This window comes from Anoplopoma fimbria, chromosome 7, assembly GCF_027596085.1.
Source record: "Anoplopoma fimbria isolate UVic2021 breed Golden Eagle Sablefish chromosome 7, Afim_UVic_2022, whole genome shotgun sequence".
Lineage (NCBI taxonomy): Eukaryota > Metazoa > Chordata > Actinopteri > Perciformes > Anoplopomatidae > Anoplopoma > Anoplopoma fimbria.
Genome location: NC_072455.1, coordinates 3,663,764 through 3,690,549, shown reverse-complemented (window position 1 = coordinate 3,690,549; position 26,786 = coordinate 3,663,764). Strand labels below are relative to the sequence as shown.

At 41.5% G+C, this 26,786-nt stretch overlaps 1 protein-coding gene across 4 annotated transcripts in view; it reads left to right on the top strand.

Moving 5' to 3' along the window:
* The first annotated feature begins 3,885 nt into the window (after positions 1 to 3,885).
* The window catches only part of si:ch211-200p22.4 (phosphatidylinositol-binding clathrin assembly protein), a 76,743-nt gene continuing 53,842 nt past the window's right edge, over positions 3,886 to 26,786 (top strand). Inside the window, exons 1-3 of one of the 4 annotated variants that reach the window (XM_054601905.1) lie at positions 4,063 to 4,107; positions 4,600 to 4,778; positions 26,018 to 26,160. In XM_054601905.1, the coding sequence (XP_054457880.1) occupies positions 4,649 to 4,778; positions 26,018 to 26,160 (273 nt within the window). In that variant the 5' untranslated portion in view covers positions 4,063 to 4,107; positions 4,600 to 4,648. Of the gene's footprint in view, positions 4,779 to 26,017; positions 26,161 to 26,786 lie in introns of all 4 variants that reach the window. The other 3 variants (XM_054601908.1, XM_054601906.1, XM_054601907.1) reach the window with 3 other exon arrangements.

Below are 26,786 nucleotides of genomic sequence, written 5' to 3'. Positions count from 1 at the left end.
TAGATTTTATAGCTTTTTGTAACTCAACGTTTACATATCACAAGCAGTATTTACAGTATGCACGGATGCAAGGGTATAAAGTAGCTGCATGGAAAGAAAGGTAACCCAAAAGCTATGCAAGTGCGATTTATTTGCTTGCTGAACCAAAGCACTGGGGTTGAATTGCACTTCATTGGAACACAATGCACGATAAGTGTAGCGAAAAGGTCAAGAGGTGTAATTATATAGATCACCTCGCCTGATGCTGAGCTTCTCCATCCGTCGTAACCATGGTAATCACAGGGAACACTCTTCCACTTCGACACACTAGAGTTAATTTAAACATTGTGGACAAACTGCGAGCACATCTGGGTCCTCTTTGTCTCTGACCCCCCCTCCCCTCCTCAATTGTGTGGTAATTGATTTGTTTTACTACATCTCTCTGAGCACATCGGCAGCGGCTCATCCCGTGATTGACATCTGCTAATACGACTCCAATCCTCCGATGAAGAGAGGGAGAGCTTGTTGCCAGGGGCTACAGATGGGGAAGCGCATCCATGCAGTTGCCATGGAAATAGGTGGGGGGGGGAGTTCGGCCGATCCGCCTGCAGATGGCAACCCTGCACTCCGAGTCGAGAGGGTGGAGGGATGTGGTTGAGTTAAGAGGAGCGAGGGAATCCGTGTTTGGCACTGATGCCTCATAAAGAGCCGGGTGTATGTAGGTTTGATCCCCGCGGTGTCCTCTGGGTGCCACAGTTCCTTTTTGCATGATCTGATTATGTTTTGGGGATTTTATATATATATGGAGATTTGATCAAAGCAAAGGAGAACATGTAAAAAGGATGTAAATGCTGCAAGAACATAAATGCAATTCACCCTTTTTTTTTAAATAATGAAAAACAGTTGATTGAGTCGCAGCTGTTATTGCACATGAAAGACACGCATGTTGGCGCACATTCAGCATACATTTCTGGGGAACTGAACCGCCATTAGTGGCCCATTCCCATCTTTCTGTGGTTGCACTTCTTATTTCTGCTGCATGCACTGTTTTTTTTTTGTTTTTGTTCCAACACACATACACTTCATTTAATTTGGCAAACCATGAGAAAAAAAAAAAATGAAAAGCAGATGAGCAGTTAGTTCGACAGCTGCTTGTAGGTGGATTGCATTGCATCCACACACACACACACACACACACACACACACACACACACACACACACACACACACACACACACACACTTTCAGCGTCCAAGTGCTGATCAGACAGATGTGTTCCTCATCACCCTTGACAGTTCGTCATATCAATCATCGCAGCTCGGAGAGGCTTTTTCTCTCCAAGCTGGAACGAGAGAGAGAAGGAGGTCATTGGAGGTCAACAGCAGCGGTGGGTTCCAGGAATTCACCTGCTGCTGTTTCTGCTGCTGGAGGCAATTTGCAGTATTTCTCACCCAGGTGGGAAAAAATACTTAAGTCTGCAGCTCTGAAACTGAGAAAAAGAAACACACACACACACATACCCTACAGCAAAAAAAATGCACCTATAGCCATCTATGAGTTATGATATTACTCATAACTCAAACACCTCACAATCAGATTTGATGTATGGGTTTATTGCATCATGACACAAGGCTGTAATCAATGCAAACCACTTATCTTATGACTGGGAACAATCTAATTAGGTTTCCTATCCTGCAAGGTGTGAACTACAGTCAGATGTTTGATTTATTCAGCCCTCGGAGCCGGTTTGATGAACCCCTTCTGGGCTGTGTGCGGTGCAGCATGAGAAGGTTTTTCCCACTGATCTTTCAGCACACCGTGTTCTGTATAGTCTGGAGTCAAACAAGGACAAGGAGTCTGAGGGAATGAATTAATACCACCTTAAATGTATATTGGAGAAGCATGAGGGATGGGTTTGTAAAGAGAGAAGGCATGGGGGATTCAAAGTCAGTGAGATGTTGAGTTTTAGCAGAAAACACGACTTTATGATGTGAGAAAAAATGTGACATTTGATACATTTGTTTCATAAATTCCGCTACAATTTAAAACGTGACACCTTAAAGGCTACAATCACTCCTCAGGTCTCGCCCAATAGACTTAGGAGGCGTTCAAGAGCTGTGGGAAATATACCAAGTAAGCATTAAGAAGAAATGAACAAAATAAAGAAAGTCTTAAAACACTGGATTTTTCTTTTCCTTCTCTTTTTGTTGTTGTAGTACTGACATTTGATATATATTGAAGTGTTTTACTTTTACTTTTGCTATCGTTTGATAAGTTTTATTAATGTTTTACACTATTTTATCCCACTTTGGTTACAGTTTTTCTTATGATAAAAAAAGTATTTATATTTCCAAGAGATCAGTTTGTTGTGTCGAACACACGGTACAATACTAACAAGAATAACATTTTATACAACAAACAAAAGCAGCAAATTGTCATATTTGAGAGTCTGGAATCAGCAAATGTTGTGAATTTTTGCATATTCAACAATCATGTCTGTCACTTTACTTCCACTTAGCACTTATTGTATTCATATTAGTTTGTTGCACTTATTGTATTCGTATTAGTTTGCCTCTGCACTATACTTTTGCTCTGGTTTATGCTTTTTGATGCTTGTTTAATAAAGGAGATGCACTTATGACTTCTGGTGACTAGTAGTTCTCTTGAATACCTATGTTGAATACACTTCCTGTAAGTCGCTTTGGATAAAAGCGTCTGCTAAATGACTGTAATGTACTCACTGAGTAGTATAAACCTTTGAAACCACATTGTTGCAGAATCAGAATCATTATTTGGCCAAGTATGTGTGCACACATAGGGAATTTGACTTTGAATTTGTTGATCTCAATATATACATATATATAAATACAGTACCAGTCAAAAGTTTGGACACACCTTCTCATTCAATGGTTTTTCTTTATTTTTCTTTGTATTTTTTTCTACATTGTAGATTAATATATTGGAGACATCCAAACTATGAAGGAACACATATGGAATTGTGGTTTTTTATAATGTATTGTTATTATAAATCATATCTTGTAAAAATGTAAAAATCAGCAAGTTCAGTTTGTATTTTTAATCTGTGGTGTATATGAACTTACACACACACACTCATTCACATCTTGACTCATTGCATTGTTTTTCTTTGTTTTCTTGTTTTTTATAATGTATTGTTATTATAAATCATATCTTGTTTTTCCAACAATATTTCATCCCATATGTATTTCACATTATATATATATACATGTTTTTTCTGCCTCTTCCTGCACTGTAATATTACTCATCTATGTCTTTATATATTTCAATTGTGCAAATAAACCAAAAACTTAAAAAAGCTCGTTGAATTCCAGTGTTCTAAATTCCGAGCCGAGCCCGCGGGCCCCTGAACGCAGCACAGTTGTGAGATCAGCTGGTTTTTCACGCTGCCATTTTGTCCGGCAGAGCAGCAGCCAGCCAGTCAGTCGGTAAAGAGAAACCACTGGCGAGACTGTTCCACACAGCAGAGGAAGAAGAACAACCCAAGAAACAAAACAAACCAAAAAAAAAAAAAAAAAAAAAAAAACCAGCCAGGGAAGTGGACACGCCGAAGGACAGCGAGACGACTGAGCCCGATGGTCGTTTTTACGGAAACACCCGAACCCACCATCGCTTAAAAAAAAAAAAAAAAAGGAGCTGTCATTTTTTTTTTTTTTTTTTTTTTTTTTTTTTTGGACTACTGCTCGGCTCGACTCGGCTCGACTCGGCGGTTCTCAGACACTCGGGTCCACTCGGGTCCGCTCAGCCACTCGGCTCCTCGGTTCTCGGCTCCATTCGGGTCCGCTCGGCCACTCGGCTCCACTCGGGTCTTCGGTTCTCAGCCACTCGGCCACTCGGCTCCTCGGTTCTCAGCCACTCGGGTCCACTCGGCCACTCGGCTCCGCACTTCGGCTCCGCTCAGAACGCTCGGCTCCGCTCTTCGGCTCCACTCGGCTCCTCGGTTCTCAGCCACTTCGGCTCCACTCGGCTCCGCTCTTCGGCTCTCCTCGGCAGGTTAGCCACCCCACACCTTTTTAGCTCCTCTGCTAACACAGGTGGTGGTGGAGAGAAAACCTCGCACCTGTCCCCGGCTGTCACCTCCACGGTCTCCTGGTATAAACCCAAAACAATGTTCCGTTTAATGACTGACTCTTCCACGCACCAGGGCTGTCTTAAAACACGCATTACTGCCGCAGCTCACTAATTGTTGTGGAGGAGGAAACTCATTTTATTTTTCTTGGATTTTTTTTGAGATTGTTTTTCATGTTTTGCAAGCTGTGACTTCAAAAAGGGATTATTATTAATTTTTTTTTATTTTTATTTTTTGCAGGGGTGGTGGGGGGGGTTTGCATACTTCAAATCCACCAAGGTTACAACAAAAAACAAACAAAAAAATGTGCATTTGTGACCATATAGTAATTCACAGTGTGGGACTCTTTCTTTCCTGGAATGCAACTGTTTTATTGCAAAAAAAAAAAGTCAGCTGTTGATTGTTGTTTTTTCATAGTTAAACCAACCTTGTTTGTTTCCCAGGGATCTGACATTATTGTTTTTTGAACACTGAACACTTTACCTCCACCTCCCACCTCCACCTCCACCTGACAGTGAAGCCCATTGATCCATTATTGATTGAGAAGAAAAGCTGAGAGAAGAGATGTCGGGACAATCTATCACGGATCGGATCGCAGCAGCCCAGCACAGCATGACCGGGTCGGCCATCAGCAAGGCGGTGTGCAAAGCCACCACACATGAAGTCAGTGGACCCAAGAAAAAACACCTGGATTGTGAGTATATCCTGCTTTCTGACACACCTCACCTGAACCTCTGATACACACGACCTTTATACATACTTACATCTTACTTTATACCATATATATATATATATATGTATATATACTGTATGTATCTTGCATTTCATATCCACTGTTATACTACAGGGCTGCACACCTCACAGCAAGAGCTAGACAGCCTTCTGTGTGGAGTTTGCATGTTCTCCCCGTGTCAGCCTAGGTTCTCTCCGTGTTCTCCGGCTTCCTCCCACAGTCCAAGACATGCAGTTTGCATGTTCTCCCCCGTGTCAGCGCCGTTCTCTCCGGGTTCTCCGGCTTCCTCCCACAGTCCAAAGACATGCAGTTTGCATGCACTCCGTGGGTTTTCCGGGTTCACCGGCTTCCTCCCACATTATTGTAGCACTTATTGTATTCGTATTAGTTGTTGCACTTATTGAATTCGTATTCGTTTACTGCACTTATCCTATTCGTAGTAGTTTGTAGCACTTATTATATTCGTATTAGTCTGTTGCAATTATTGTTTTCGTAGTAATTTGCCTCTGCACTATACTTTTGCTCTGGTTTATGCTTTTAGATGCTTGTTTAAGAAAGGAGATGCACTTATGACTTCTGGTGACTAGTAGTTCTCTTGAATACCTATGTTGAATACACTTCCTGTAAGTCGCTTTGGATAAAAGCGTCTGCTACATGACTGTAATGTAATGTAATGCAGTTTGCATGTTCTCCCCGTGTCAGCGTGGGTTCTCTCCGGGTTCTCCGGCTTCCTCCCACAGTCCAAAGACATGCAGCTTAGGTTCATTGAAGACTCTACATGCCCGTAGGTGTGGATGTGAGTGTGAATGGTTGTTTGTCTCTATATGTCAGCCCTGTGACAGACTGGAGACCTGTCCAGGGTGAACCCTGCCTTCACCCATTGACAGCTGAGATCGGCTCCAGCACCCCTGCGACCCTTAACTGGATAATGAATGAATGAATGAATGTTTTACTACTCCTACTGTTATTTATCCAGCACATTGCACTGCACCTTTTACTGCTTCTTTTTGCACTTCTGGTTAGATGCTAAAACTGCATTCCGTTGTCCTAGTACTTGACAATACAGTTGAATCCAATCTAATCTAATCTGAAACATTAGACAGGCTGGGTTTGTAGAAAAAAAAACAGTTTTTTAACCTTCATGCTTCTGTGTGTTTAGCTCACAAACTGGTGACACATTAGCAATATGAACTGTGGGGATGATGGAGTCCATTCTTATCAATATATTTGAGTATTCAAATGCAAGATAACATGACAAGTGTCCCTTTATAAGTAACGTCCCAAAATGTCTAGACTAACAGACAAATATAGGATTATTACTAATGATTCATTTCATTGGCTTGTATCCTGACAGTTACTTTTGCGATATATTAGAACATAAATGTTCAAGAGCTGAAGGTACAGTCTTCAAACAAAGGTATGCAACTAACAGTTATGAACTTTAATTATTGTTTGATCAGCAACCAGATTTCCTCGGTAAATGGCTTTATCTTTGAAATGTCAGAAATGCCATATTTTTGTCAGAGCTCAACTTGACGTTTTAACTGACTGTCAGTCCAAAATGCTTCACACATCAGGATCATGTTAGCTTGAAAAATAACGAAAAGTTGTTTCAGCGTCACTTCGAAATTGCTTTTTTTGCGGGAAATTTGTCCAAAACCTAAATATGATACATTTTTTTAGACTGCGAAAAGCAAAATTTGAGGCGCTGGGACTTGCAAATATTTGTCTAACTCTTAATCAGCTGGGTTTTTTAAATCGTTTTTAGTGGCCTGAAATAAGGTCTGTGTTTATTTTTGTCATACAATACAAGTATGTTAAGAAGTACCCCTCTTGTGAAGTTTAAAGCTTTTAGGCAGTTGCTAAATGAGACGACTAAACGTCATCACGCCGAACATGGAAACTCATCTACTAACTAGTCCGCCTTCACAGCCTCGTCACGTATATATTCACACTCTTCCAAACTAATCCAACTCAGACTTTTCAACTTGTTAGATTTAAGTGAGATATTTCTCTAAGAGGAAAGGCTTTTGTATAGTTAGAAGCTTGGTGGTGGTGACACTGAAGTCGTATTTCCTTTATAGCCTCACATTAGCTTTTGACTTCTGGCAAATTCATTAACGATTGCTGGACAAAACGTGTAAGTTTCATAAACGTCACATAATTAATTATCAGAGAAGAAATTGTAAAATCCTATTGTCTTTTTGTTGAGGGAACCAGGGAGATGCTAACTTGCAGGTTGGCCAACAAAAATACGTAAGCTCTGCAGCAATTCTAGATTAAAAATAGTTGATTAATCGACCAATCGTTTCACCTCCGATTCGATTTACGTCGAAACAGAAACCAAGAAAAACAAGCAACTCTAAAAACATCTTGTTTCAGCTCCTCGCTCGGTTAAAACCAACCTCTTCTAGCAGGTTATTGTTGGACTGACATCAAGGCCAATCACACACAGAGATAACAACCCTCGTGACAGAAGCAACAGAAAACATGTCTATCACCAGGCGGGCCGGGACAGGACGGACTTTGACTGAGACAAAACAACACCGTATTTACTTTCCTGGTGGGCTCTATGTTTTTTCTGGGGAAACCTCTCTCACATTCCGTGAATTCCTAAACCTCAGTCGCTGACGTTGTGTGTCTAGATTCCTGCCTGTCGTTTCACATTTCACTTAGGTTATGAAGAGTTGAGCCCACTGTAATTAAAACTGGTGATGATGCAAGAGGGGACAAAAAGACAAAAGAAATGAAAGCAATGCAGAAGAAAAACTTTAAAAAAAAAAATGAAGAGTGAGTCATGTGCAGGATGTTGGAGCTTTTGTTACGAAATGTGCTGAAGTTCTGCTTTTCCTGGAACCAGCACATGTTTGATCGATGCTTCGGCTCAGCTGCCTCCCATCCGTCAACTCCTCCTCCTCCTCCTCCTCCTCCTCCTCCTCCTCCACCGCTCGGCTGCTGACGTTCAGCAAAAGTCATGTATTGTCTCCGCTCCCTTTTGTGAACTTGGCCAGACCCCTCGCAGCCAATACGTCGCGTCCAGCTTAATCATTGTAGGGTATTGATTCCTCTGCGAGAGCGACGACCTCGGTGCCGCAAGGGAGTTGGCGGGGTGGCGGGGTGGGGGGGGGGGGAAGACGAACGGTGGGTGAGCGGTTTGTTCGTCGCTCGGATGCCCTGATTGTCATGTTTGTTTGTGAGGTTGATGATTTCCCCGTGAAGGTTACATCGGGGCCGTCAAGTTCATTGTGCTGTTGTAGGTGGTGACGAGGGAAGGCGGCCGGCGGGCGGGAATAAAGGCCGGGTTATCGGAGAGGTCCTCATTCACTCGGGCAGCTAGTCAATTTGCGAGTCGGTTAGCGAGCCGGGGAGGCCGGCGGGCGGAGTGTTTTTAGATCATTACTCCGTCAGCTAGTCAGCCAGGTGAGGCATTCAGTCAGCCATGTTCATGACAGTGACATGAGCCGATCACACCGCTCCTACAGGTGTCAATAAGACCCGAGTGTTTGGGGTAGTACGTGCTGTGATAAGTTTACAAGGTAGATGATCAATAAATTATACTATTTTTTTTTGGGCCAGATATCCAGCAGCAAGTTCGATAACGATTCACCCGTCATCCTTACTTTTTCATCGTTTCACCTCATCAAAAACTTCTATTATATAGAAAAAATACATCTTTTCAATACGAGTATATGTGTGACCCACTTCCAGTACATATCAATCTGAGAGATAAATTAAAAATCCCTCTGCAGTGCATTAAAAATGTGCTGGAATCTACAAAGATAACAGCTCCAAGAGAGGGTACTTCCTGTGTTAGAGCTGGTGTGCATAGCAGACTAAAAATACGTTCAGCGAAGAAGATGTTGAACCGTTGAGTTTAAATATTGGATTTGGTGTTGCAAGGGGAAAATTGTTAATATTCGGGACAGATAGAAGACATAAACAAAAGACCTTTCAAAATAAGAGCTGCTGCTGCTGAATAATGGGTGAAAAATGAAGATCAAAATCTTTCCCTTTTAAGTCTTTAAAGAGGAACATAATGTGACCAAATTTTGGTTAGTTTTAGGTTAATTTATTAAGCCCCTTTCACACAGGGATTGCTCAATACTGCCGTGAAGAAGATCCGCGATTATGCCAGCTTTGCTTTTTCAAACTAAACAAATCAACCTAAGCTAGGGTTAGCTTGTGTTGTTGCTAACTTTGTCTTTTGATCTGTCTTTCACACAGTCATAGCCCCCCCCTCATAAACAAACACACACACACACACACACACAACCATCATTCTCTCCCCTTGGCACGCTTTCACCGCGAGCAGCTGCGACCGTCTGACAGCAAGCTGTGAATGATCTCACCGCCATATTTTGCATCTAGACCCAATAACCGAATAACCCCGGCAGAAGCCTTTCAGCGCCGCCAGCCAGCCAGCAGTGAGCGCGGCGATGGTTTTGAGGGGGGGGGGGGGAGGGAGAGCAGCCGTGACATTCACGCACCGCTGGCGAAAAACTAAGTGCCCCTTTTAAAGCCATTTAGTGTCATGACTCTGACTGTCCAGCTCAATTAACCCCCAGCTTGTGAGCGGGCGGCAGAAGCGTGGAGTCCTTCCCGTCAGCTTTTTGAATAGCTCCTTTTTATTTATGGGAATTATCCTCATAAAAAATCTATCACAGAGGCTCCAAATGTGTTGGAATACGTCCGTCTGCTTGCACACCTGCCTGTTTCCAGGTTGTCAAGGTGAGAGTCACTGTGTGTTTTAATTCAGGCCTTTTATAAGCAGCTGAGTGATGCAAAGTCACACACACACACACGCACACACATGCACGCTTTACGAGGCCACTTCTTTCCACTTTGGCATCATTGAAACGCCGATTGTTTCACCATCTTACAGCTGTTAAGAGAGAAGTTAAGACATCTAAACTGAAGGGTCTAGTCCCCATCCCCCCTCCTCCACCGTAACGCCGTTGTCATGGCAGCCAACCAGCCAACTGGCTTGTGTTGAATGGACTTCAGTTGGCAGAGAGGAAGTTTGATGGTGAAACGGGCTGCAGCCTTTAGTAATGGTGGTGTTTTTTTACAAGCGGTGTCTACGCTGAACGAGACTAATGAAGCTATAATGGAATATCTCATTTTTTGACGTAGCCATGACGACGGCTCGTGTTTTTGGTTTAGTGATAGTACTCTTATCGATTCTGCTTATCAATTTGGTTTCCTTATTGATTCTGCTCAATGGTTCTTTTTGATTATATTGTGAGAAAAAATACAATTAAATCAGAAAAGAATCAACGTTGCTTTATTGTTCTTTTATGTAAACAATACAACTTTCTTTAGCGGCAGTACAAGAAGTTTCACAATCTTTAAAATGCATTCGCAGCTAAAACAAATTAAAAATAAAGCTTTCATTTATTAGCATTTTCTCTTATCATCAAATTTGAAGTGAACGAGGATAAACAGCTGCTCGCTTAACAGTAGAACACTTTGTATTTCTGCAGATTGATGTGCAGAAATGCGCTCATAATTCCCCCACAGGCTACCACTGTCAGCTCTGTCAGTTTACTGAAAGCTTGCATTGTTAGCACCGTTAGCTACGAGGCGCCGGCTAAGCTCTCGCCATGTTGAGAGCCATCGGGAGGCAATCAAAATGCCCCCGATCTCTCATTAAGCACTCTTTTCTTTAATGAAATCAAGCGGAAGATTCACCTTGTTCTCTCCACCACTTATCTGTTCTACTGAATGACCGGTGGGAAACTTCTGCAGCACTTAACCCTCTGCCAGCGTTTCACACTTTGACGAATCACATGAGAGGCACTTGCTAGTCATGATGTGTGAGTCACTGGAGTCTCACACACACACACACACACACACACACATTTGGTGTGAACGGAGTGATGTAAACGGCCGGTAAAGGGATGCTGCAGCGAAACCCCGGCTCTGTTCGGAGGTGGTTGTTTCAGCTTGATGTGCCACTGATGGCCGCCTTCACGCCTCATCTAGACCATCTGTCTTCTCCGTCCAAAACGTGCCATTCGTCGTCGGTGAAGGAGAGGAAGGAGGGGAGAGGGGAAATCAACTTCGAGGAAAAGCCATTCAGGCAGAAATCGGACTAATTGCTTGTTTATTTAACGATATTAACATTCAACAATGTAATAACGGAGATGTTTCAATCTGTTGCTGCGACTCCAGAGGTGTGATGAAGACGCTCTGATGCCAGTAAAGACGCCATTGTGCTTCCCGGATGGTCGAACAACTTCTGAAAGCCTTTAACAGCACTTTTCCGCAGTCGGATTTAGAGGGGCTGACATTTTTTTGTAGCTTTCCTAAAGGAGGATTTGAACGTCTCTCTGGAGCTCCCTCTTTTTGTCACTTTTTCTTAGTAAAAGGGGGGAAAACAATCGCACCGCCATCTCCATTTGAGCCATTATTGTGCATTTCCTCTCCCTATAATGGCAGCCTTTTCATCACACCTGTCTGTGCGGCTGAAAAAAGCTCAAAACACTTGCCTCCAGACGTGGTTGGATGCCACTTCGTATGCATTACTTCGTTTTCAAGCGTACCCTGACCCCCTTAAGTCCCTGGAGCTTTTGTCGGAAGTGAACTAAATGGCATCATGTCAGCACAACATAATATGAGCTTCTCTTCAGCTGATCTTGAACTTTGACCTCTCGGAGGGCAGCGACATCCCAGTGATGCGTGTTTACTGTGTCTCTCATGGGCAGCAGTTCTTTGTGGAGTGTCGGCCTCTTTGTTCTTGCGTCATTAAAGTGAAGTGTTTTGTTGCCAGGAAACATTTGACATGTTGTTTTGACCCCCTTTTTCGGGCTTTGATGGCTGTTGCTATACATCCATCATCCACCTGCAGTGCTTGTTGGACTCTTTATTCCACAATGGTTCGAAGAACGGCTGTGGATGTGGACACGGATGGTTAACGTGAACATGGTTATATTTATACTACATTAGCTGGCAGCGTACATGGATTTGCAGACATGGACACATTACAAAATGTATAGATACAGTAGTACAACTTAAAAGCTTCACAATAAAGCCCTATAAAATATTCTCTTTGGTTTCAAATATCTACAAAATCCCAACCATAACTAGTCCATTTCCATGCTAAAACAGGATCTCTGAAAGTTGCTGCTGATTTGCAGAAATGTCAACCCTGCTAGCCAAAGTCAAAATGAGCATTCTTCTGGTGCACTGGCACTATTCTTGACAGAAATCCTAACCACAGCTCTAAGCTCAGCAGTTTGGTGCAGTTAAAACAACCTTGCGTCCATTTGTCCGGTTGGTACAGCTGGTCTGGGCCCAAAACAACAGAACCTTTTAGCAGATATGTGAACATTTCAAAAGCTAACGTGACAAAATTCATCTGCTGATTGTGAAAACTGTTCAGGGAACGACCTCATAAATCATCTGGATGGGGTATTTTCCCTGATTAATAGGTCAAAGCTGACTCTGTGTACTTTGTCAGTCCATTAAAAAGATGCAGCAGTGAAAAGCCCTGAATCGTTACTGTAAAAGACGCCTCATAAGCGCGTCTGTGCATCTATGGAGAGAGCAAAGGGGCTTTTGAACCGCCCCGTCTCCACCTGTTAGCCATTATTCAAAGCAATTTACAGTCTTATAATGCTTAAAATGACTTTATTTCTTCAAATATAAACACATTAGTAGCATTCAAGTGCTGCATAAACTTCTGTTAGGCACCAGAATTAGATTTGCCCTCATGAAAAGTCACTGTGAATGGGAACTAGACCAGAACTAAAATGCTAAAAATGTTCCTCCTTGGTCCGGACCAAACAAACCCAACTACAGGTGTGAAAGCACCTTTAGCCAGGCTGTCCTGTCATTGAGGACAGGCCTTTCTACTCAGTGTAACAGCTAAGGTTATGGGGACTTAACACAACATGCCACATCGTTTTTACCAGCTGGCTGAGCCGTTGGCCCCAATGCTCCTTTGACAGCATGTCGTGTCGGGGCCATTTTTAGCCGAACCCTTTTAAACTAGGTTACCCTTGCATGACAAATTGATGTGGTGGCTCTGTGTTGGCTACAGTGTGTCTCTGGGTTAGTTTTGGAGACCGACACTGTTTACAGTAGGGAGTTGAGCTTGAGGTGGTGCCCATTCATACTGCACAGCTCTGTTTCAGAGGTTAGCTTGTGGGTCTCCTACAGAAACATTTCCCCTGTGCAATATTCAATAAGATTTTAAGAGTAGTGCCGGTTTTCTTTTGACACAAGTTGCACATTTACAAAGTTACCTGAGAGGAAACATGCCTAAATAATTGTTGGTATACTGTTTTTCTTTCCCTTTTTTTTTAAAGTGACGTGTGTGTTTCTTTTGGCTGATACTGCTTTAGGGATCTGGGATTTGAGCACTCCTTCATAGGGAGGGACATTTGTTGTTTTTTTTAAAGTGTGAGCGCAATAGTTAGAAGTATAAAGCTAACGTTAAAGGCTATAAACAAACTAAAACATGGTCGCATGAGGAAGGAGGACGCAATGACGGTTATTATTCTCATTTAGCCACTCGTTAGCAACCGCCTTCTTCAAGACGTATAAAAGCTTCAAAATACACACAATTTTTGCTGACGTAATCTATATTGTAGAGCAAAACGTTAAAGTCTCTTAAGCTTGTGTTAATCACAGACTTTATTTCAGCCTTCTAACAAAAACCCCATTGAATTAAAGTTGAGGGAAGTGTAATGCTAACTCATGTCCCTGTTTCAGGACTCATTCCTGCAGCTCTCTTATTTCTCTGTGATTCTCTTAGTTACTCCACATTGTGCTGAAGCTACTGGACCACCTGTTGCTGTGAGTTTTTTTTGACAGACTGTCATTTATCATCCTCACAGCTGGACCAGTGAAAGAGAGACAGTTACCGTTAGCGAGACTCCCTCCCGTCCTGTAACGTGAGACAAAACAAACCACTGAGCGTGCAGAAGCCGCCGATGAATAAGCAGGTGGCGAAATAACATGAAAGAAAAATGAAAGTCGCGCGGGATTCGGTGCTAACTAGTTAGCTCAGCTTTCTAGCTTCACAAACCCTGGCTCTTAAATGTCAAACAAACATTATATCAGTCTTTTTTGGCCCACTAAAAAAGACGTTTCCACAATATTGTTGGTTTTATCCTCTTTTGAAAAAAATGGAAAAATATACTGCAGTTATATCATATATTATTATTCCTTGAAGAATCCAACTTTCAGGTCCACTTTTAAGATCAATATATATTCTGTTGAATCTTGAATCCTCCTCATATTCAGTGTTCTTCTTTTCTTCTTTCTTTTTCCATCTTTACTCTTCTGCAGCCTCATTACATTAATGTTAACGCATGGAGTGATTTATAACCATCCATTGAATAACACCAAAGAAAGTATTCGGGGGGGGGGAACTGAAAAGGCTCAATGTGTTTTAAGGACATTTAAGAATACAAATAGTCCTGCTTCTTTCCTGCTATTTGTGCTGCATTGATCCCAGCCCTGATAGATCTGCAGCAGGGTGTAGCTGGTTAGTAACATGGTGGTGGACGCCTCTGTCTCAAGCGATTGTTGGTGGGACTAATGCAATCTAAACAGAGCGGAGGCAGCCCCTCCCTTGCTGCAGGGCACAGATAGGCCCAGTTTAGACTACCAGGCAGGAAAAAAAGAAAGAAAAAGGCTTACTGCTGACTGTCTGGGTACGTCCGTTTCAAGTGAAGCCCAAGGGATTGCCCGTGAAGTGTGTGAGACTGTGTGTGTGTGTGTGTGTGTGTGTGTGTGTGTGTGCGTGTGCGTGTGGGAAGATGGATGAATTACAGCGCCTCCCGTGAGACTGCTTCAGCGTCTCTGAGTGTGCACAGGATCAGTTGCAAACGTGCTACATAGTCGGTGAATATGTAAAACTTACTGCGCAGCCAAGTAGTGATTGATTGAACAAATAGCACTGCACAGTTGCACATTGAAGCACGTTTCAAAAGCAACTCGCCAGACAATATTATCCTGTTTTTTTTATCTAACGTATTCCATAATTCAGGACCTAAAATATCATTGTGACATTTATTAAAGTTTTTAAATGGAATGAGCTTTAAATAGGCTGGCTGCGTTTCATTGTATTAGTTATGTTATTGCTAGAAAAGTCCTCATGTAATTAACTTTCCTTTAGCTTAATTACACACCGTTTTCCGCAATGTGCTAATTTTATTATTAAGAATATAATCAAACCACATCATTACCCCATATCCCCTCCCTCTCCTCAAGCTGCCAAAAAAAGGTCAATATGCACTTTTACAGATGACACTGCTCCATATATAACTGAATTATAAATGTTTTAAGTCAATGAGCAAGTGGCGAGTTACTATTCGATCTTAAAGCTGCGCTCGTCAATATTTGCATAATAAACTCACAGAGAATTATCATGCAACAATGCAGTTTCCCTCAGACCTTTTAGCTCATTGTTTTAGTTTTCTGGTCCAGAGCTTGGCTCACTTTTATTGTTTTGGACGGTGTGTTTGGCCGACAGCTAACGGAACTACCAGTACACACACTGCTGAGTACGTCACTGCCACTCAGCTGCTGCTAAACGGGTTTCTTATAAGACTACTTTGAGCCAATCGCCTGCATACCTCGCCGCTTGTTTTTAAGTTTGAATAAAGTGTGTTTTACGACACCTTACAGCCCATTAGTGTGTAGGGAGAGGGGTTAAGCCACAGTAAAGCAGAAGTGGTTGTTGCGGACACACCTAGCGAAGAGTTCACTCTACTGAGTGCAACTCTTCTAGTTTAGGATGTAGTATCTGCGGTCATAGGTCTCAAAGTTCAGTACGAATGAATTCAATTTAACATGTAACACTATTTACTTATTTTCCATTTAGTGTATTGAGTACTGGTAGTACGTGGTTTTTAAATAGGCTTTGTCTGTGTGCGTGTTTGGGAACATTCAGTACTCCCGTTCCCATTCTGATGCCTGGTTATTTTTAGCCGTGTTCTCTCCGGAGACTTTGGCTGGGTTCACTGCTTGTTTTTATTCCCTCCGTCTACCTGTGTGCATGTACGTCTGTCTGCCTGTCTCTGTCTGCGTCACTCTCTCTATTTTATTTATTTATTATCTGACAGAAACCGGTAGACGTTCCCCCGAGACATTTGTGCTGAGACGTACACGCAGAGACTTCCATCCTATTCACTTGACAAGATTTTCCGAATCCCCCCATGAAAACATGGCAGTTTGAGACGCGAGAGTTCGTCTGTCCCCAAATCTCTGTTTCTCTCTCTCTATATATATATATATATCTGTGTGTGTCACTGAGAGAGACCGAGGAAACCCACTCTCATTTAAGACCTCAAGGGGAGAATTAAAGCTATGGAACAAGTCCATTAGTAGACCAACTTCTGGTGACATTTTGTCACTCGCTGCCTCTTTCTTCCCTCGCGGCCGCTTTTCTGCCAGAAAAAAAGCTTTTTAGACAAAGGCCCTAAAGTGGCAAAACAAATTAATGGGAAAACCGAAAAACAATCCATTCATTCTGTTACCTCGGCCTCTCCGTGATAACTTATTTTGTCTTTTAACATGGCCGAAAACACAATTTCGAGGTTGTCATTGATATTTCTCTGTTTGTGTTATCAAACAACGGAAGGAGAATGATATAATCATCTGTTTGTGGCTTGTAAATGCTGCTTGTCAGTTTTGTTCCATGGAAGTTGTCTCACAACGTTAACATAATGATAATGATTAAAAACCTCCACTGAGTCTTTGATTGTGTTTGCAGCAATACAATCACAGAAGAGCAGAGATGTTCTGCATCGTGTAGGAACATTTTTTGTTTTCCCTGACTACAAAAAAGGATTTTCTTATTCATAACTCCCTTTTTATATGTATTTACAAAAAAACGACAGGGATGGGTGTGATTGTAAAAGCCCAAAACGGAAAGAAAAGATGCTGTTTTCCCAAATTCAGCAGGCTTACAATTCACTTACAATCCTTCACAGCTCTCTCTCTCCTTCCTCTCTACCTCCTATCAGAAGGATTTGAGAGGGGGAGAAAGAGGGAGGGAGGGACGGGGAATCCTCTTTTGAGGCGAACCCTGTCTGCAGTCCCCAACATGAAAACAGACAGAGGAGAGAAGGAGATTACTGGTACATGCCAGACAAGGTGCTGATACAGCGGGCGTTAATCTTTAACAGATTGGGGCTGCACTCCTGTGTCTGGCTTTTTGTCTGCGTGGCGTCTGTTGGCGAGTGCATCCTCCCCGATACTCAGACTTTGAGTGAAGGTCAGTCGACTACCGCGGCGCTTCCCCTTTCTCGGTTAGCAACGCCATTAAACCTCGATAATCTCAACTCCCTGCGGAGCGACCCGGAGGGCAGGGTGGTCGAGCAGTTGAGAGACGTCGTCCTTCAGCTGGATGACCAACATCCAGCTGGAGGAAATGTCCTTGAGTCAGACATTGAATCCCTACAAGCAGAGGTCTGTCGTGTAGTTGACCTATGACCTCCATGGTGATAGAAAAACTTTATCAGCAAAGAGTTGTATTGGTTTTTAGTTCCGTTGAAGGTCTTCAATCTTGCAGGAATTCAGCAAATATTAAGTGTTTTTGTCAGCTCTGGGAAAGTTTAGTAACCAGATGAAAGAAAGTCAAACAAATGAAGTCTGTTCTGAGTGTGTGTATGTGTATATATATATATATATATATATATATATATATATATATATATATATATATATATATATATATATATATATATATATATATGAACATATGACCTCATATTTCCTGACTGAAGCTGTGGGAGTAGTTGGGCTTGGCTAACAGTCGTTCCCGTGCTGTATAGGTTGTCCAAAAATATTCAAATCGAGCAAAGTTTAAAAGTATCAATTATAAATCAAAAGAATGGGTAAAGATTATGAGCAGTCGGATATTCTTTCGCTTCCAGAAATGGTATTCATTTTCCCATTTTGATGACGGTGTGAATTGTGTATGTTCACTGCAGTGATATTCTACACTGCTGATGGTGGTGAAATCAATGGTTTTGGGCAATGCGGTTGGGCAATAACGGGCGTTGTATGAAAGTAGGAAGGCCACAAGTTCAGTGATTGCATTGGGAGTATGTTGTGACAGAACTCTGTGAACAGACTGTCTTTCCTTCATAAGAATCTCATTTAAACGTGTAAAGTCTTTGAGATTTGTCCGGATTATTTTCTCTGGTACGGAGCCATCTCTTTAGGAATTCCAGCTATGTGAGCCTGACCTTCCCTTGGTGGTCTCTGAAGGGACCGGAGCTGTGTCGAGCATACAAAGCAAAGCACTGATGTCTCGTCAGGCCCAGACAAAGGTTTTAAAAAAAAAAAGATGCCAAAGTAGGATTGAGAAGCTGATTGCAGGTCTGGTCACAAGGGTTAATCCACCTCAGACTTTATCCCACCAGGAGGATTGTTGAACTGTCTAGAACCCACTTTCCAAATCTTTGTGTCGACTGAATGCAAAGTCTACTTATGGTAACATGGAACAAAGGTGTCCATACAGACTGATGCCAGATATAAAGGCTATATTAACACCAGACAGGTTGTTAGGCCTCCGCGCAGGCAACAACAGTCGCCGTAGTTACTATGTTTTTAGAGGAAATGTCTTCAAATTTGGCACAAACATCCACCTTTATTCATCAAAGATCTGATCAGCATTGTGTGATCAAAGAACCCTATGACCTCATGTCCTTCCCATTTTCATGAATGCCATATTTCTTCAAACAATTTGGTTGTCAAAGGTCAATGTACTTGGCCATTATTCAAGAATTACAACATATCCTCAGATATCTTAAGAAAAGGTAACTCCTAATTTGTTTCTGTGCGTTTTCCTACGATAGAACATCAACAAGTATCACTTTCCACTCGTTGCTTGACAACTGTCTTTCAAAATATACTGCCATCTTCACAGGAAACAACCTGGTTTAGTTGTAGGAAACGAAAAAAAGATTGAGTTTAGAAAAAGAAGTGACAAATAAATCAGCGTTGACGTCTCGTTTCACATATTCTCCTGGGTTTTCGTTTGACCCACCAGCCCTGTGGGGGTCTTTTATACTTCCTGCTTCGTGATTACGTGGAGTACATATTAATTGATTTTGTTGGAGATATACAAATGACAGCTAATTCATTATTACAGTTGTAGCTATGATTGCTGTATGAGAACAGCCTGAGAATTCAAATTATGAAGTGATGCAACATGCAACATGACTGGCTGATGCAATTCTAGTTTCTTTGTTTTGTTTTTAGGCTGCAGCAGGCGTCTTTTTAACATTGCATAAGCTCTAAATACCTTTTGTGACTTGCTGTTGAACTTAGTGGAGCATAGAGCAGTTGGAGAGACGGATATTTTCCTCAGACGGTGGAGAAAAAAAGAGTGAATGTCAGACCTATATTTGACAGAAACCCAACTCCATATGAATGCTAATGTTGCTGTGTGGCAGCTGTTTGCTTATAAGTCAAGTCAATAAGTCCTCCATCAGTCCTTTCAATTCAAAAGTTAATAACGTTGTGTTAACAGCTTTTTCCATTCTGACTACAAATGGTGAATTTAAATCTGGTTTCTCAATTGATTTTTGGTCTTGTTAATCAAAACAAAATAATTAAATTGATAAAAACATTCAAATGGAAAAAAAAGAACAGGCTTCACCTCTATGGAAACTTTATTGAAACAAAGGGTAGTGGTTTGTTTTTGCAGCTAATAACCTAGCTTTTTAAAAATAAAATCCAATTTGTTTCAAACACGGTGCAGCTCTTTTTAATAAAAACATGTTTAAACAACAACAACAGATATACTTTTAATATTTTATTGTATTTGTTTCACTTTTATATAATCAGAAATGATTGATTTTTGTTGTACACGTTTATCTTGAAGCACCCTAGATGAGGATACCAAAGGCAAATTCAACTTTGTAACCTAACCAGAGGATTATTCAACAAATGGCATGAACAGAATTCCAAAGTTAAACATCATAGTTCTGCACAAGATGCAACATCATTTTGTGGACATAAATGCTATGAACAAACATACATAGCACAAACTAGTCTCATCATTTGTATCCTGCCGTTTCAGGAATAACATTGTATCAACTTGGCGCATTATTGTGAAATACCATCTTTGCTAATCAAATCAAATCATTTACGGCGGTTAATTAACTATTATCACCCCTAATGCAACTGGAGAATATGTTAGATTTGCTGCAGAATAAATATTCAAAGACTGATATTTCTCATCAACAGCAATCATGACTTTAGTGGTTTAGATTTTAGAATAAATACAAAATACTCACATGTTAGATATGCCATGGTACATGTACCCTTATTGGACTAGATTTCATTGGTTCTTTATCTTTTTGTCATCTTATGTTATGGCAGTTGATCCATTGTGGCAGAACTTGGTTACGTGAAAGAGAAGGAAGAGGTTTAAAGTGACTCTCAGAAAGATAAAATAGAAGTTGGTTAATGGTTATTAAGTTACATTTCCTCGCTGGTAGATGCACCAGACAGACAAGGAAATAGAAAGAGAGTCTGGAGTTTGCCCGCAGATCAGACGAGGTGAAGAAGGAGATGAAAGATGTGTGTTTGTGTGGAAGCTCGTGGACATGAAGGACTTAAAGGTGGATGAAGAGTTGAGAGGAGGGCACAGATAGAAGGTAGCCAGCTGTCCCAGATGTGATCTCCGTCTCCTCCTCCTCCTCTTCCTCCTCCTTCTCCTGCCCTTCTTCCTCTGCTTGATCTGACCACTTGCTATCTCACAGACAACAAAATATTGATATCTCATGGTTTATTGCATCAAAGTTTACCAAGCACCCAACCTTCCTCATTAGATCCCAGATCCCTGAGCTCTCACACTGGTTCCTTCAGTACCAGGAAGTCTCCGGTCTATTGTGGTTCAGTCAAAAGCCCACAGAGGCAGACAGATGACCACTAACAATGGACCTCAGATCAGAGAGGAACAGAGAAGGTCACTGTTGGGGAATGAGATCACATTTACTCAGCAGCCATTCCTCCCACGAGTGTGTTGTCACAATGCAAATTTTTTTGGTACCAGGCAGCAACAATCAACAGAGATTAACAGATGAGGACGGACGTTTAAGTGTAACAGAGAGGAGAAGGCCATCAGAATAAAGGAAGGAGATATATTTAAGCATTTTGTAGATTATTCAATTCATCATTTTGTCTATAATATGTTTGAAAATAGTGAAAAGTGCGTTGTAGTCCCCGAAAATGTTCAATTTACCATAATGTATGATACAGAAAAGCATCACATTTGAGACGGTGGATCAAGGGAATGTTTGGCGGTTTTTTTGCTCAATATCCATTGATAAGTAGCTCTCCTGTCAATATGAGATTTTTGGATTAATTGACAGTTTAGCATTAAGACTGGAAGCACTTTTATTTGTGTAAGGATTAAACAAAAGGAGATAAAACATTTTAATCGGTGAGCTTTAGAGGTGCTAAGATGCACTAATCGTCTAACTCTCTCCCAAAATGTTTATCTATTCATTTAAAGTCCAATCACATCTCCATGTTTTGGTTTCTTGATACCCACCTCTGTGGCTAACAATAAACTAATTGTATGTAAGAACAGAGAAAATGAGAGATGAAATATAGGATTCACAATCTAGGATTTGAGAGCTTTAAAAAATTGCCTGTCAATCAGAGAAAAAATAATTCTGTTGCTCAGTATATGATATGTAACGTCTTAATTGTGCTTAATAAATAGTCTTTTTTGGGAGCATTTATTCAGCTTAAACACCTGATATGTTGGGATTTGTACATTCATCTAACCTAGACTTAAAAGCATCACACAGCTCAGTGTAATGCAGTCTGCTTATTTCCAATCTCTGGAGACAAAAGTTTAAGTTAATAGAGAATAAGTAAAGAATACAATTAGTATTATATTATATACATATAAGACCAATTCTATCCATACAGTACAGTCACTCGGCTTTGAATGTTTCCCTGCAGTGAGGTCAGACTTTTGACATTTTGTTAATTTTTTTTATCCTCACAGCCCTCTGTAGTTTAACTATCTTGTAGTGTGTCAGAGCCTTGTAGTTGAGGATCGTTGAGGACTGAATGTTGTGTATTTTCTTCCCATTTGTGGTCAGAATAATTTGCTTGGGGGAAGTAAAACACACACACACACACACACACACACATCCTGGTTTCTGCTTTGCACCATGATAGAAAGAGAGGAGAGATGAAGCGAGACGAGGACGCTTGTCGAGCCGTGTGTGGATTCCTGCAAATTGTCCAGATGAAGAGACACTCATGTCTCATTATCTTTTTTTTTTATCTCTTTCTCCTTTCCCTTCTATTCTTACTCGTCCGGTGCTTTTTCTATCCTCCCCCGTCTCCTCCGTCATTTCTCTCTCCTCACCCCCTACCCTCTCTTTTTTTTTTTTTTTACAGTCTGTGCCATATGTTTGCTTCAATCGCCTCGCCTTCCCCGTTTTTTTTTTCTTCTCCCCCTGGTCTGGGATCAGTGGCATCTAATGCTTTCCACTCCGCCTGATTAAGTCAGCACATGTACCCTCTTTACAATATCACTCGCGCACACACACACTCATGCACGAGCGTCCCAACAGACCCAATCAGTCCTCTCTCTCTCTCTCTCTCTCTCTCTCTCTCTCTCTCTCTCTCTCTCTCTCTCTCTCTCTCTCTCTCTCTCTCTCTCTCTCTCTCTCTCTCTCTCTCTCTCTCTCTCTCTCTCCACTTCCAGAACCTAATGAAAAAACATGAGCTCTGTTTAAAAAAAGGAAGGCGAGATGGACAGGCGGACGGACGAGGTAGCCGCAGAAATAATAAAGAGATGAAAACAAAGCAACCAGTCGCTCTTAAAACCTGTTTCCAGGTCAGAGATGTAAATTGTATCTAATCAGCATTGGTGGTATCAGGCAGGGAGGCAGAAGGGAGGAGGGAAGAGTCGAAGAGAGACAGAAAGACAAGGTGAGGATTAGAGGTGTTGTGCTACCGAAACCAGTATAGAGACATCTCTGATGTAGCTTCAAATGGATCGGGTATCTGCGAGTATGTAACGCTTACATCATTTATCAGCTCATCGATGACACAAAGAAACGACGGCAGAAAGTGTCACTCATCAATGTGTCGTAATTAAATGGTTTGTACGAAAAAGTTGCTCCTCATTTATAGAGCGATTTCCTATGAAAGTCCAGTCGCACGTGACAATTTCTGCTCTTTAAATGCATACATGCTTTTCAAAATATAGTTCTGCATTCACAGGAACCTCCAGGAAAAGATCTTGAAATACTTGGTTAGGTTTTGGCAACAAAACTACTTAGGTAAAACAACAGATGTTCAGGTTAAAATAACCACTGTAGTGCCATTACTAAATGACGCATGTTGCGTGACAAAAACATGGCTGAAATATGCTACTGCTCATGTACAAACTTGTTCAACACACCTGTGGTTAAACTCTTGTGCACCCTGTTTTTTTCTGATAACGCTACAGTGTGAACAACAAATGTGTGTTGAAATTGGCAGGAGGAGAGCTAGTTAGCTGTTAGCTGGTTGCAGCCTGTGGTCTGGCTAAAAACTAACAGCTAACCTTAACAGCGGTTGCATGGAGTTATAGTATGATGCGTTCAAGCTCTATTCAGTAAAAATAGGTATTGTTTTCAAATGTAATCTGGTCAAATTAGAGATGGAAATTTGACATATTTTATGCAGCCTATGATTATTTATGATTCAAACTGCTTATGCCAAGAATGTTTTTTTAATCAGAGCAATTCTTAAGTCTTGGAAAAAATGGTGTTGGAGCAACTCTCGTGAGGGCAACAGTCAGAGCAAGGCTGTTATTGAAACTCATTCAACATTCTGATTAATTCATATATCTGGAACGTTTCCCAAAAGCCATGAAATCCTGCCACTCTGTCGCTCACACCACTAAACGCAGCTAAATGGATGCATTGTGCTGTAATGCACCTTGTACATGACACTCATTTGTATCGACTAAATAGCCCAACACATGGCGTGTGTGTTTGTGTGTGTGAGAATAACGCTGGACTGTAAGTCTGCTGTGTTTTTATGACTGCATGTGTGGGGAAGTGCTCGAGGAAGCAAATTGAGAGCAAAGATGGGTGTGCGTTATTTATTGAGCTTGCACAAACATTTGTACACGCACATGCGCCCCGATTGTGATGATGAAGCCTCCCGAACGGGACTCGCCCTGCTACAATCCTCCAGTAGTCTGATGAGAAGCCGTTTCCGTAGTTACCAGGTGCGCGAGAACCCCGCAGCTCATAACGTCCTGCGGTGAGGAACAAAAGGATGTAGTGTGTGGTGGATGGATGGAGAGTGGGGGGGGGGGGGGGGGAGTAAAGGCGAAGGAATGAAAGGGACGGAGAACGCCGAGGGAAGTGAAACTACGAGAACCGATATCTGGTGTGAAGGATTTAAGCCCCCGTGTGTGTGTTCGTATTGATGCCTGTGTGTCACCTGTTGTGAGTGAAGACACTAGATCTTTATTATAAGCCTGTGGGGCCGAACAAGAATCCGCTCAAATCAATCTCAACTAAAGTGGAGAGAGCAGGGAGGTGTTGCCGAGCCGGTTAGTATCCGGTCAGATCGTATCGAGCACCTTTTAGAAATAAACTCGTCTTGTAGTCAATTAGAGAGGTTTTAATGCATCCATAGCTCGATAAGATCTTGAGACCAAACTTCTGTATTTCAAGGGTTTTCTGAACATGCAAATCAGGAAAAAGTTTGTATATATTTTTTCTCAAATCATTGTATTTTTTAAAAGCGTCTCCCAGGTCTTCTTAAAAACACCCAGTTATCTTTTAGTCAAATGCTTATGCTTTGTTTCTTCCTTATTCCACATATTAATTCAAATCAAAGCAGCATAAAACATTATTAGCACTAATATGATGCTTTAATATACTTAAAAAACTTGAAAAATATGATCTTTTAGCAGATACTATTACAGAGTTGTAGATGCAAGGAATCCCTGATGGGATTTTTATATATATTACATTACTCAGAGGTAGAGAAGGGGGCGTCTGAGAACCAGAATATATTCACATCCAGAAGCTGAAATCCTTGAATTTGTTTAACCATTTTTGTTTAAAGTCGTTCTTTTGCTTATTTATTCATTATGAAAATTGTTGCCGATGAGTTTATGAAAATTTAACAACTCATTCAGCATCAAACGCCATTCAATATAAAATGTTTGAAAGCAAACCAAATAGATGCTGAGGACCCCTACGAAGAAGTTGACTACCGCTGTGACAGTTAAGAAAACTCTGAAAGCTTTGCACTTGTTTACTTGTTTTCGTCACAACATGATGGCGTCTCAGCGAGCCTTCCTTATCTCTAGTTTCTGTGGCTGCGAGTTGTGTAACTTAAACAGGTGGTATTATGCTATTTTCCGGGTGCATATTTTAACTCAAGTTACAGTTACAACATGTTTACATGTGTTAATGTTCATAATCCACCTTGTTTTTCTCATCATTCTGTCCTGCAGCACCTCTTCTCACCCTCTCTCTGAAACGCTCCGTTGTAGCGCTTGCTCCTCCCTTCAGAAAGCAAAGTCTGCTCTGATTGGTCAGCTAGCCCGCTCTGTTGTGATTGGTCAACGTTTCACATTTCAAAACTCTCTTCCTCTGGAGATCCAGCTCCGTCTCTCTTTTGTTGTTTGAGGGCCATAGCTGGAAGGAGTTTTACGTTACTTCTGGAACATTGTGACCTCATAAAGTTACATTGTGACCTCATAAAGTTACAGAAGTGAAGAAGAGAATTCAATGGAGCCGTTTCAGGAGCTCAGGAGCTTCTGAGGGGGAGGGTAACTCCTTTTAGGCGTGAACTTCAGGTTTTACACTCTAAGGACCTTTTACATGTACAAAAATATATATAACACACTAAAGGAGAGGGGGAAAGGTGGAACAGCATAATAGGGCCACTTTAACATCATCGCGCCCGTAAATTCCCCCATGTTCAGTAGACGAATGACACCTGAACATCAACATATTTGAGAGAACAGAAAAGGGGGAGATGGTGAAGCTGAGTGAAAGTCAGGAGAGGAGGAAAGGGAGGTTGGATAAAGTTCAGCAGCTAGCACCTCTCCTTCACACTTAATCACTTAAGAATTCTGCGTGGGTCATGTTCGTCTGTCCTTGGTACTTTTTTTTTGTCTTTTACATATGAATGAGGGCTGTTGTGTAACTCTGTGCGTCTTCTTTTTTTAATCTCTTTCTCAGATCTGATCCACTGCACCAATGAGATGAACGTGAGCATTCCCCAGCTGGCGGACACGCTGTTTGAGCGCACGGCCAACTCCAGCTGGGTGGTGGTCTTCAAAGCCCTGATCACCACCCACCACCTCATGATGTACGGCAACGAGGTAAGAGGCTCAAAAAACACAAACAAAAACACCACACTCAATTGTGTTTCTATTGTATTAATTAAGACCACACATTCATAAATACAAACATACATGCTCATTTGGATCATTTATTTGGACACAAATGGCGTGTGCAGCGACTGAGCGTAAACATTGGACGCCTGGAGTGAATAATAAAAAATAGCCGTGGAGTGCAGAGAAAATGAATTAGCTCAGTGTGAGCTGGAAGCGAGATGGCGGACGAGGATAAAAGCAAATGAATAATCAAATGAATGAACTTTAATAACAAAAAAACATGGTTGAAAGCTGGAAGAATAACACAGTCGCTCCATGGATTTGCATACTTTCAGAAACAATAATTTGGAATTAAAATCCCTGCCATGTTTGGGAGAACTTGATTTCTGCTTGAAGAGATCTGATTTGAACCCCAATTGAATAAAATGTCTCAATTTATATGCAACACTGCACTGCCGCTTCTGAAAGGGAGAGGAGAGATTCATTCTAGAGCCAGAGTTGTAGTTTTATTAATTTCTAACAAAATAGAAATAGAGTGTTTTGTTCTTCAAACAAACTATTGTAGTTTGCATTTACATTAATCCTCTGGAGTGCAGACTGTTAATAATTCA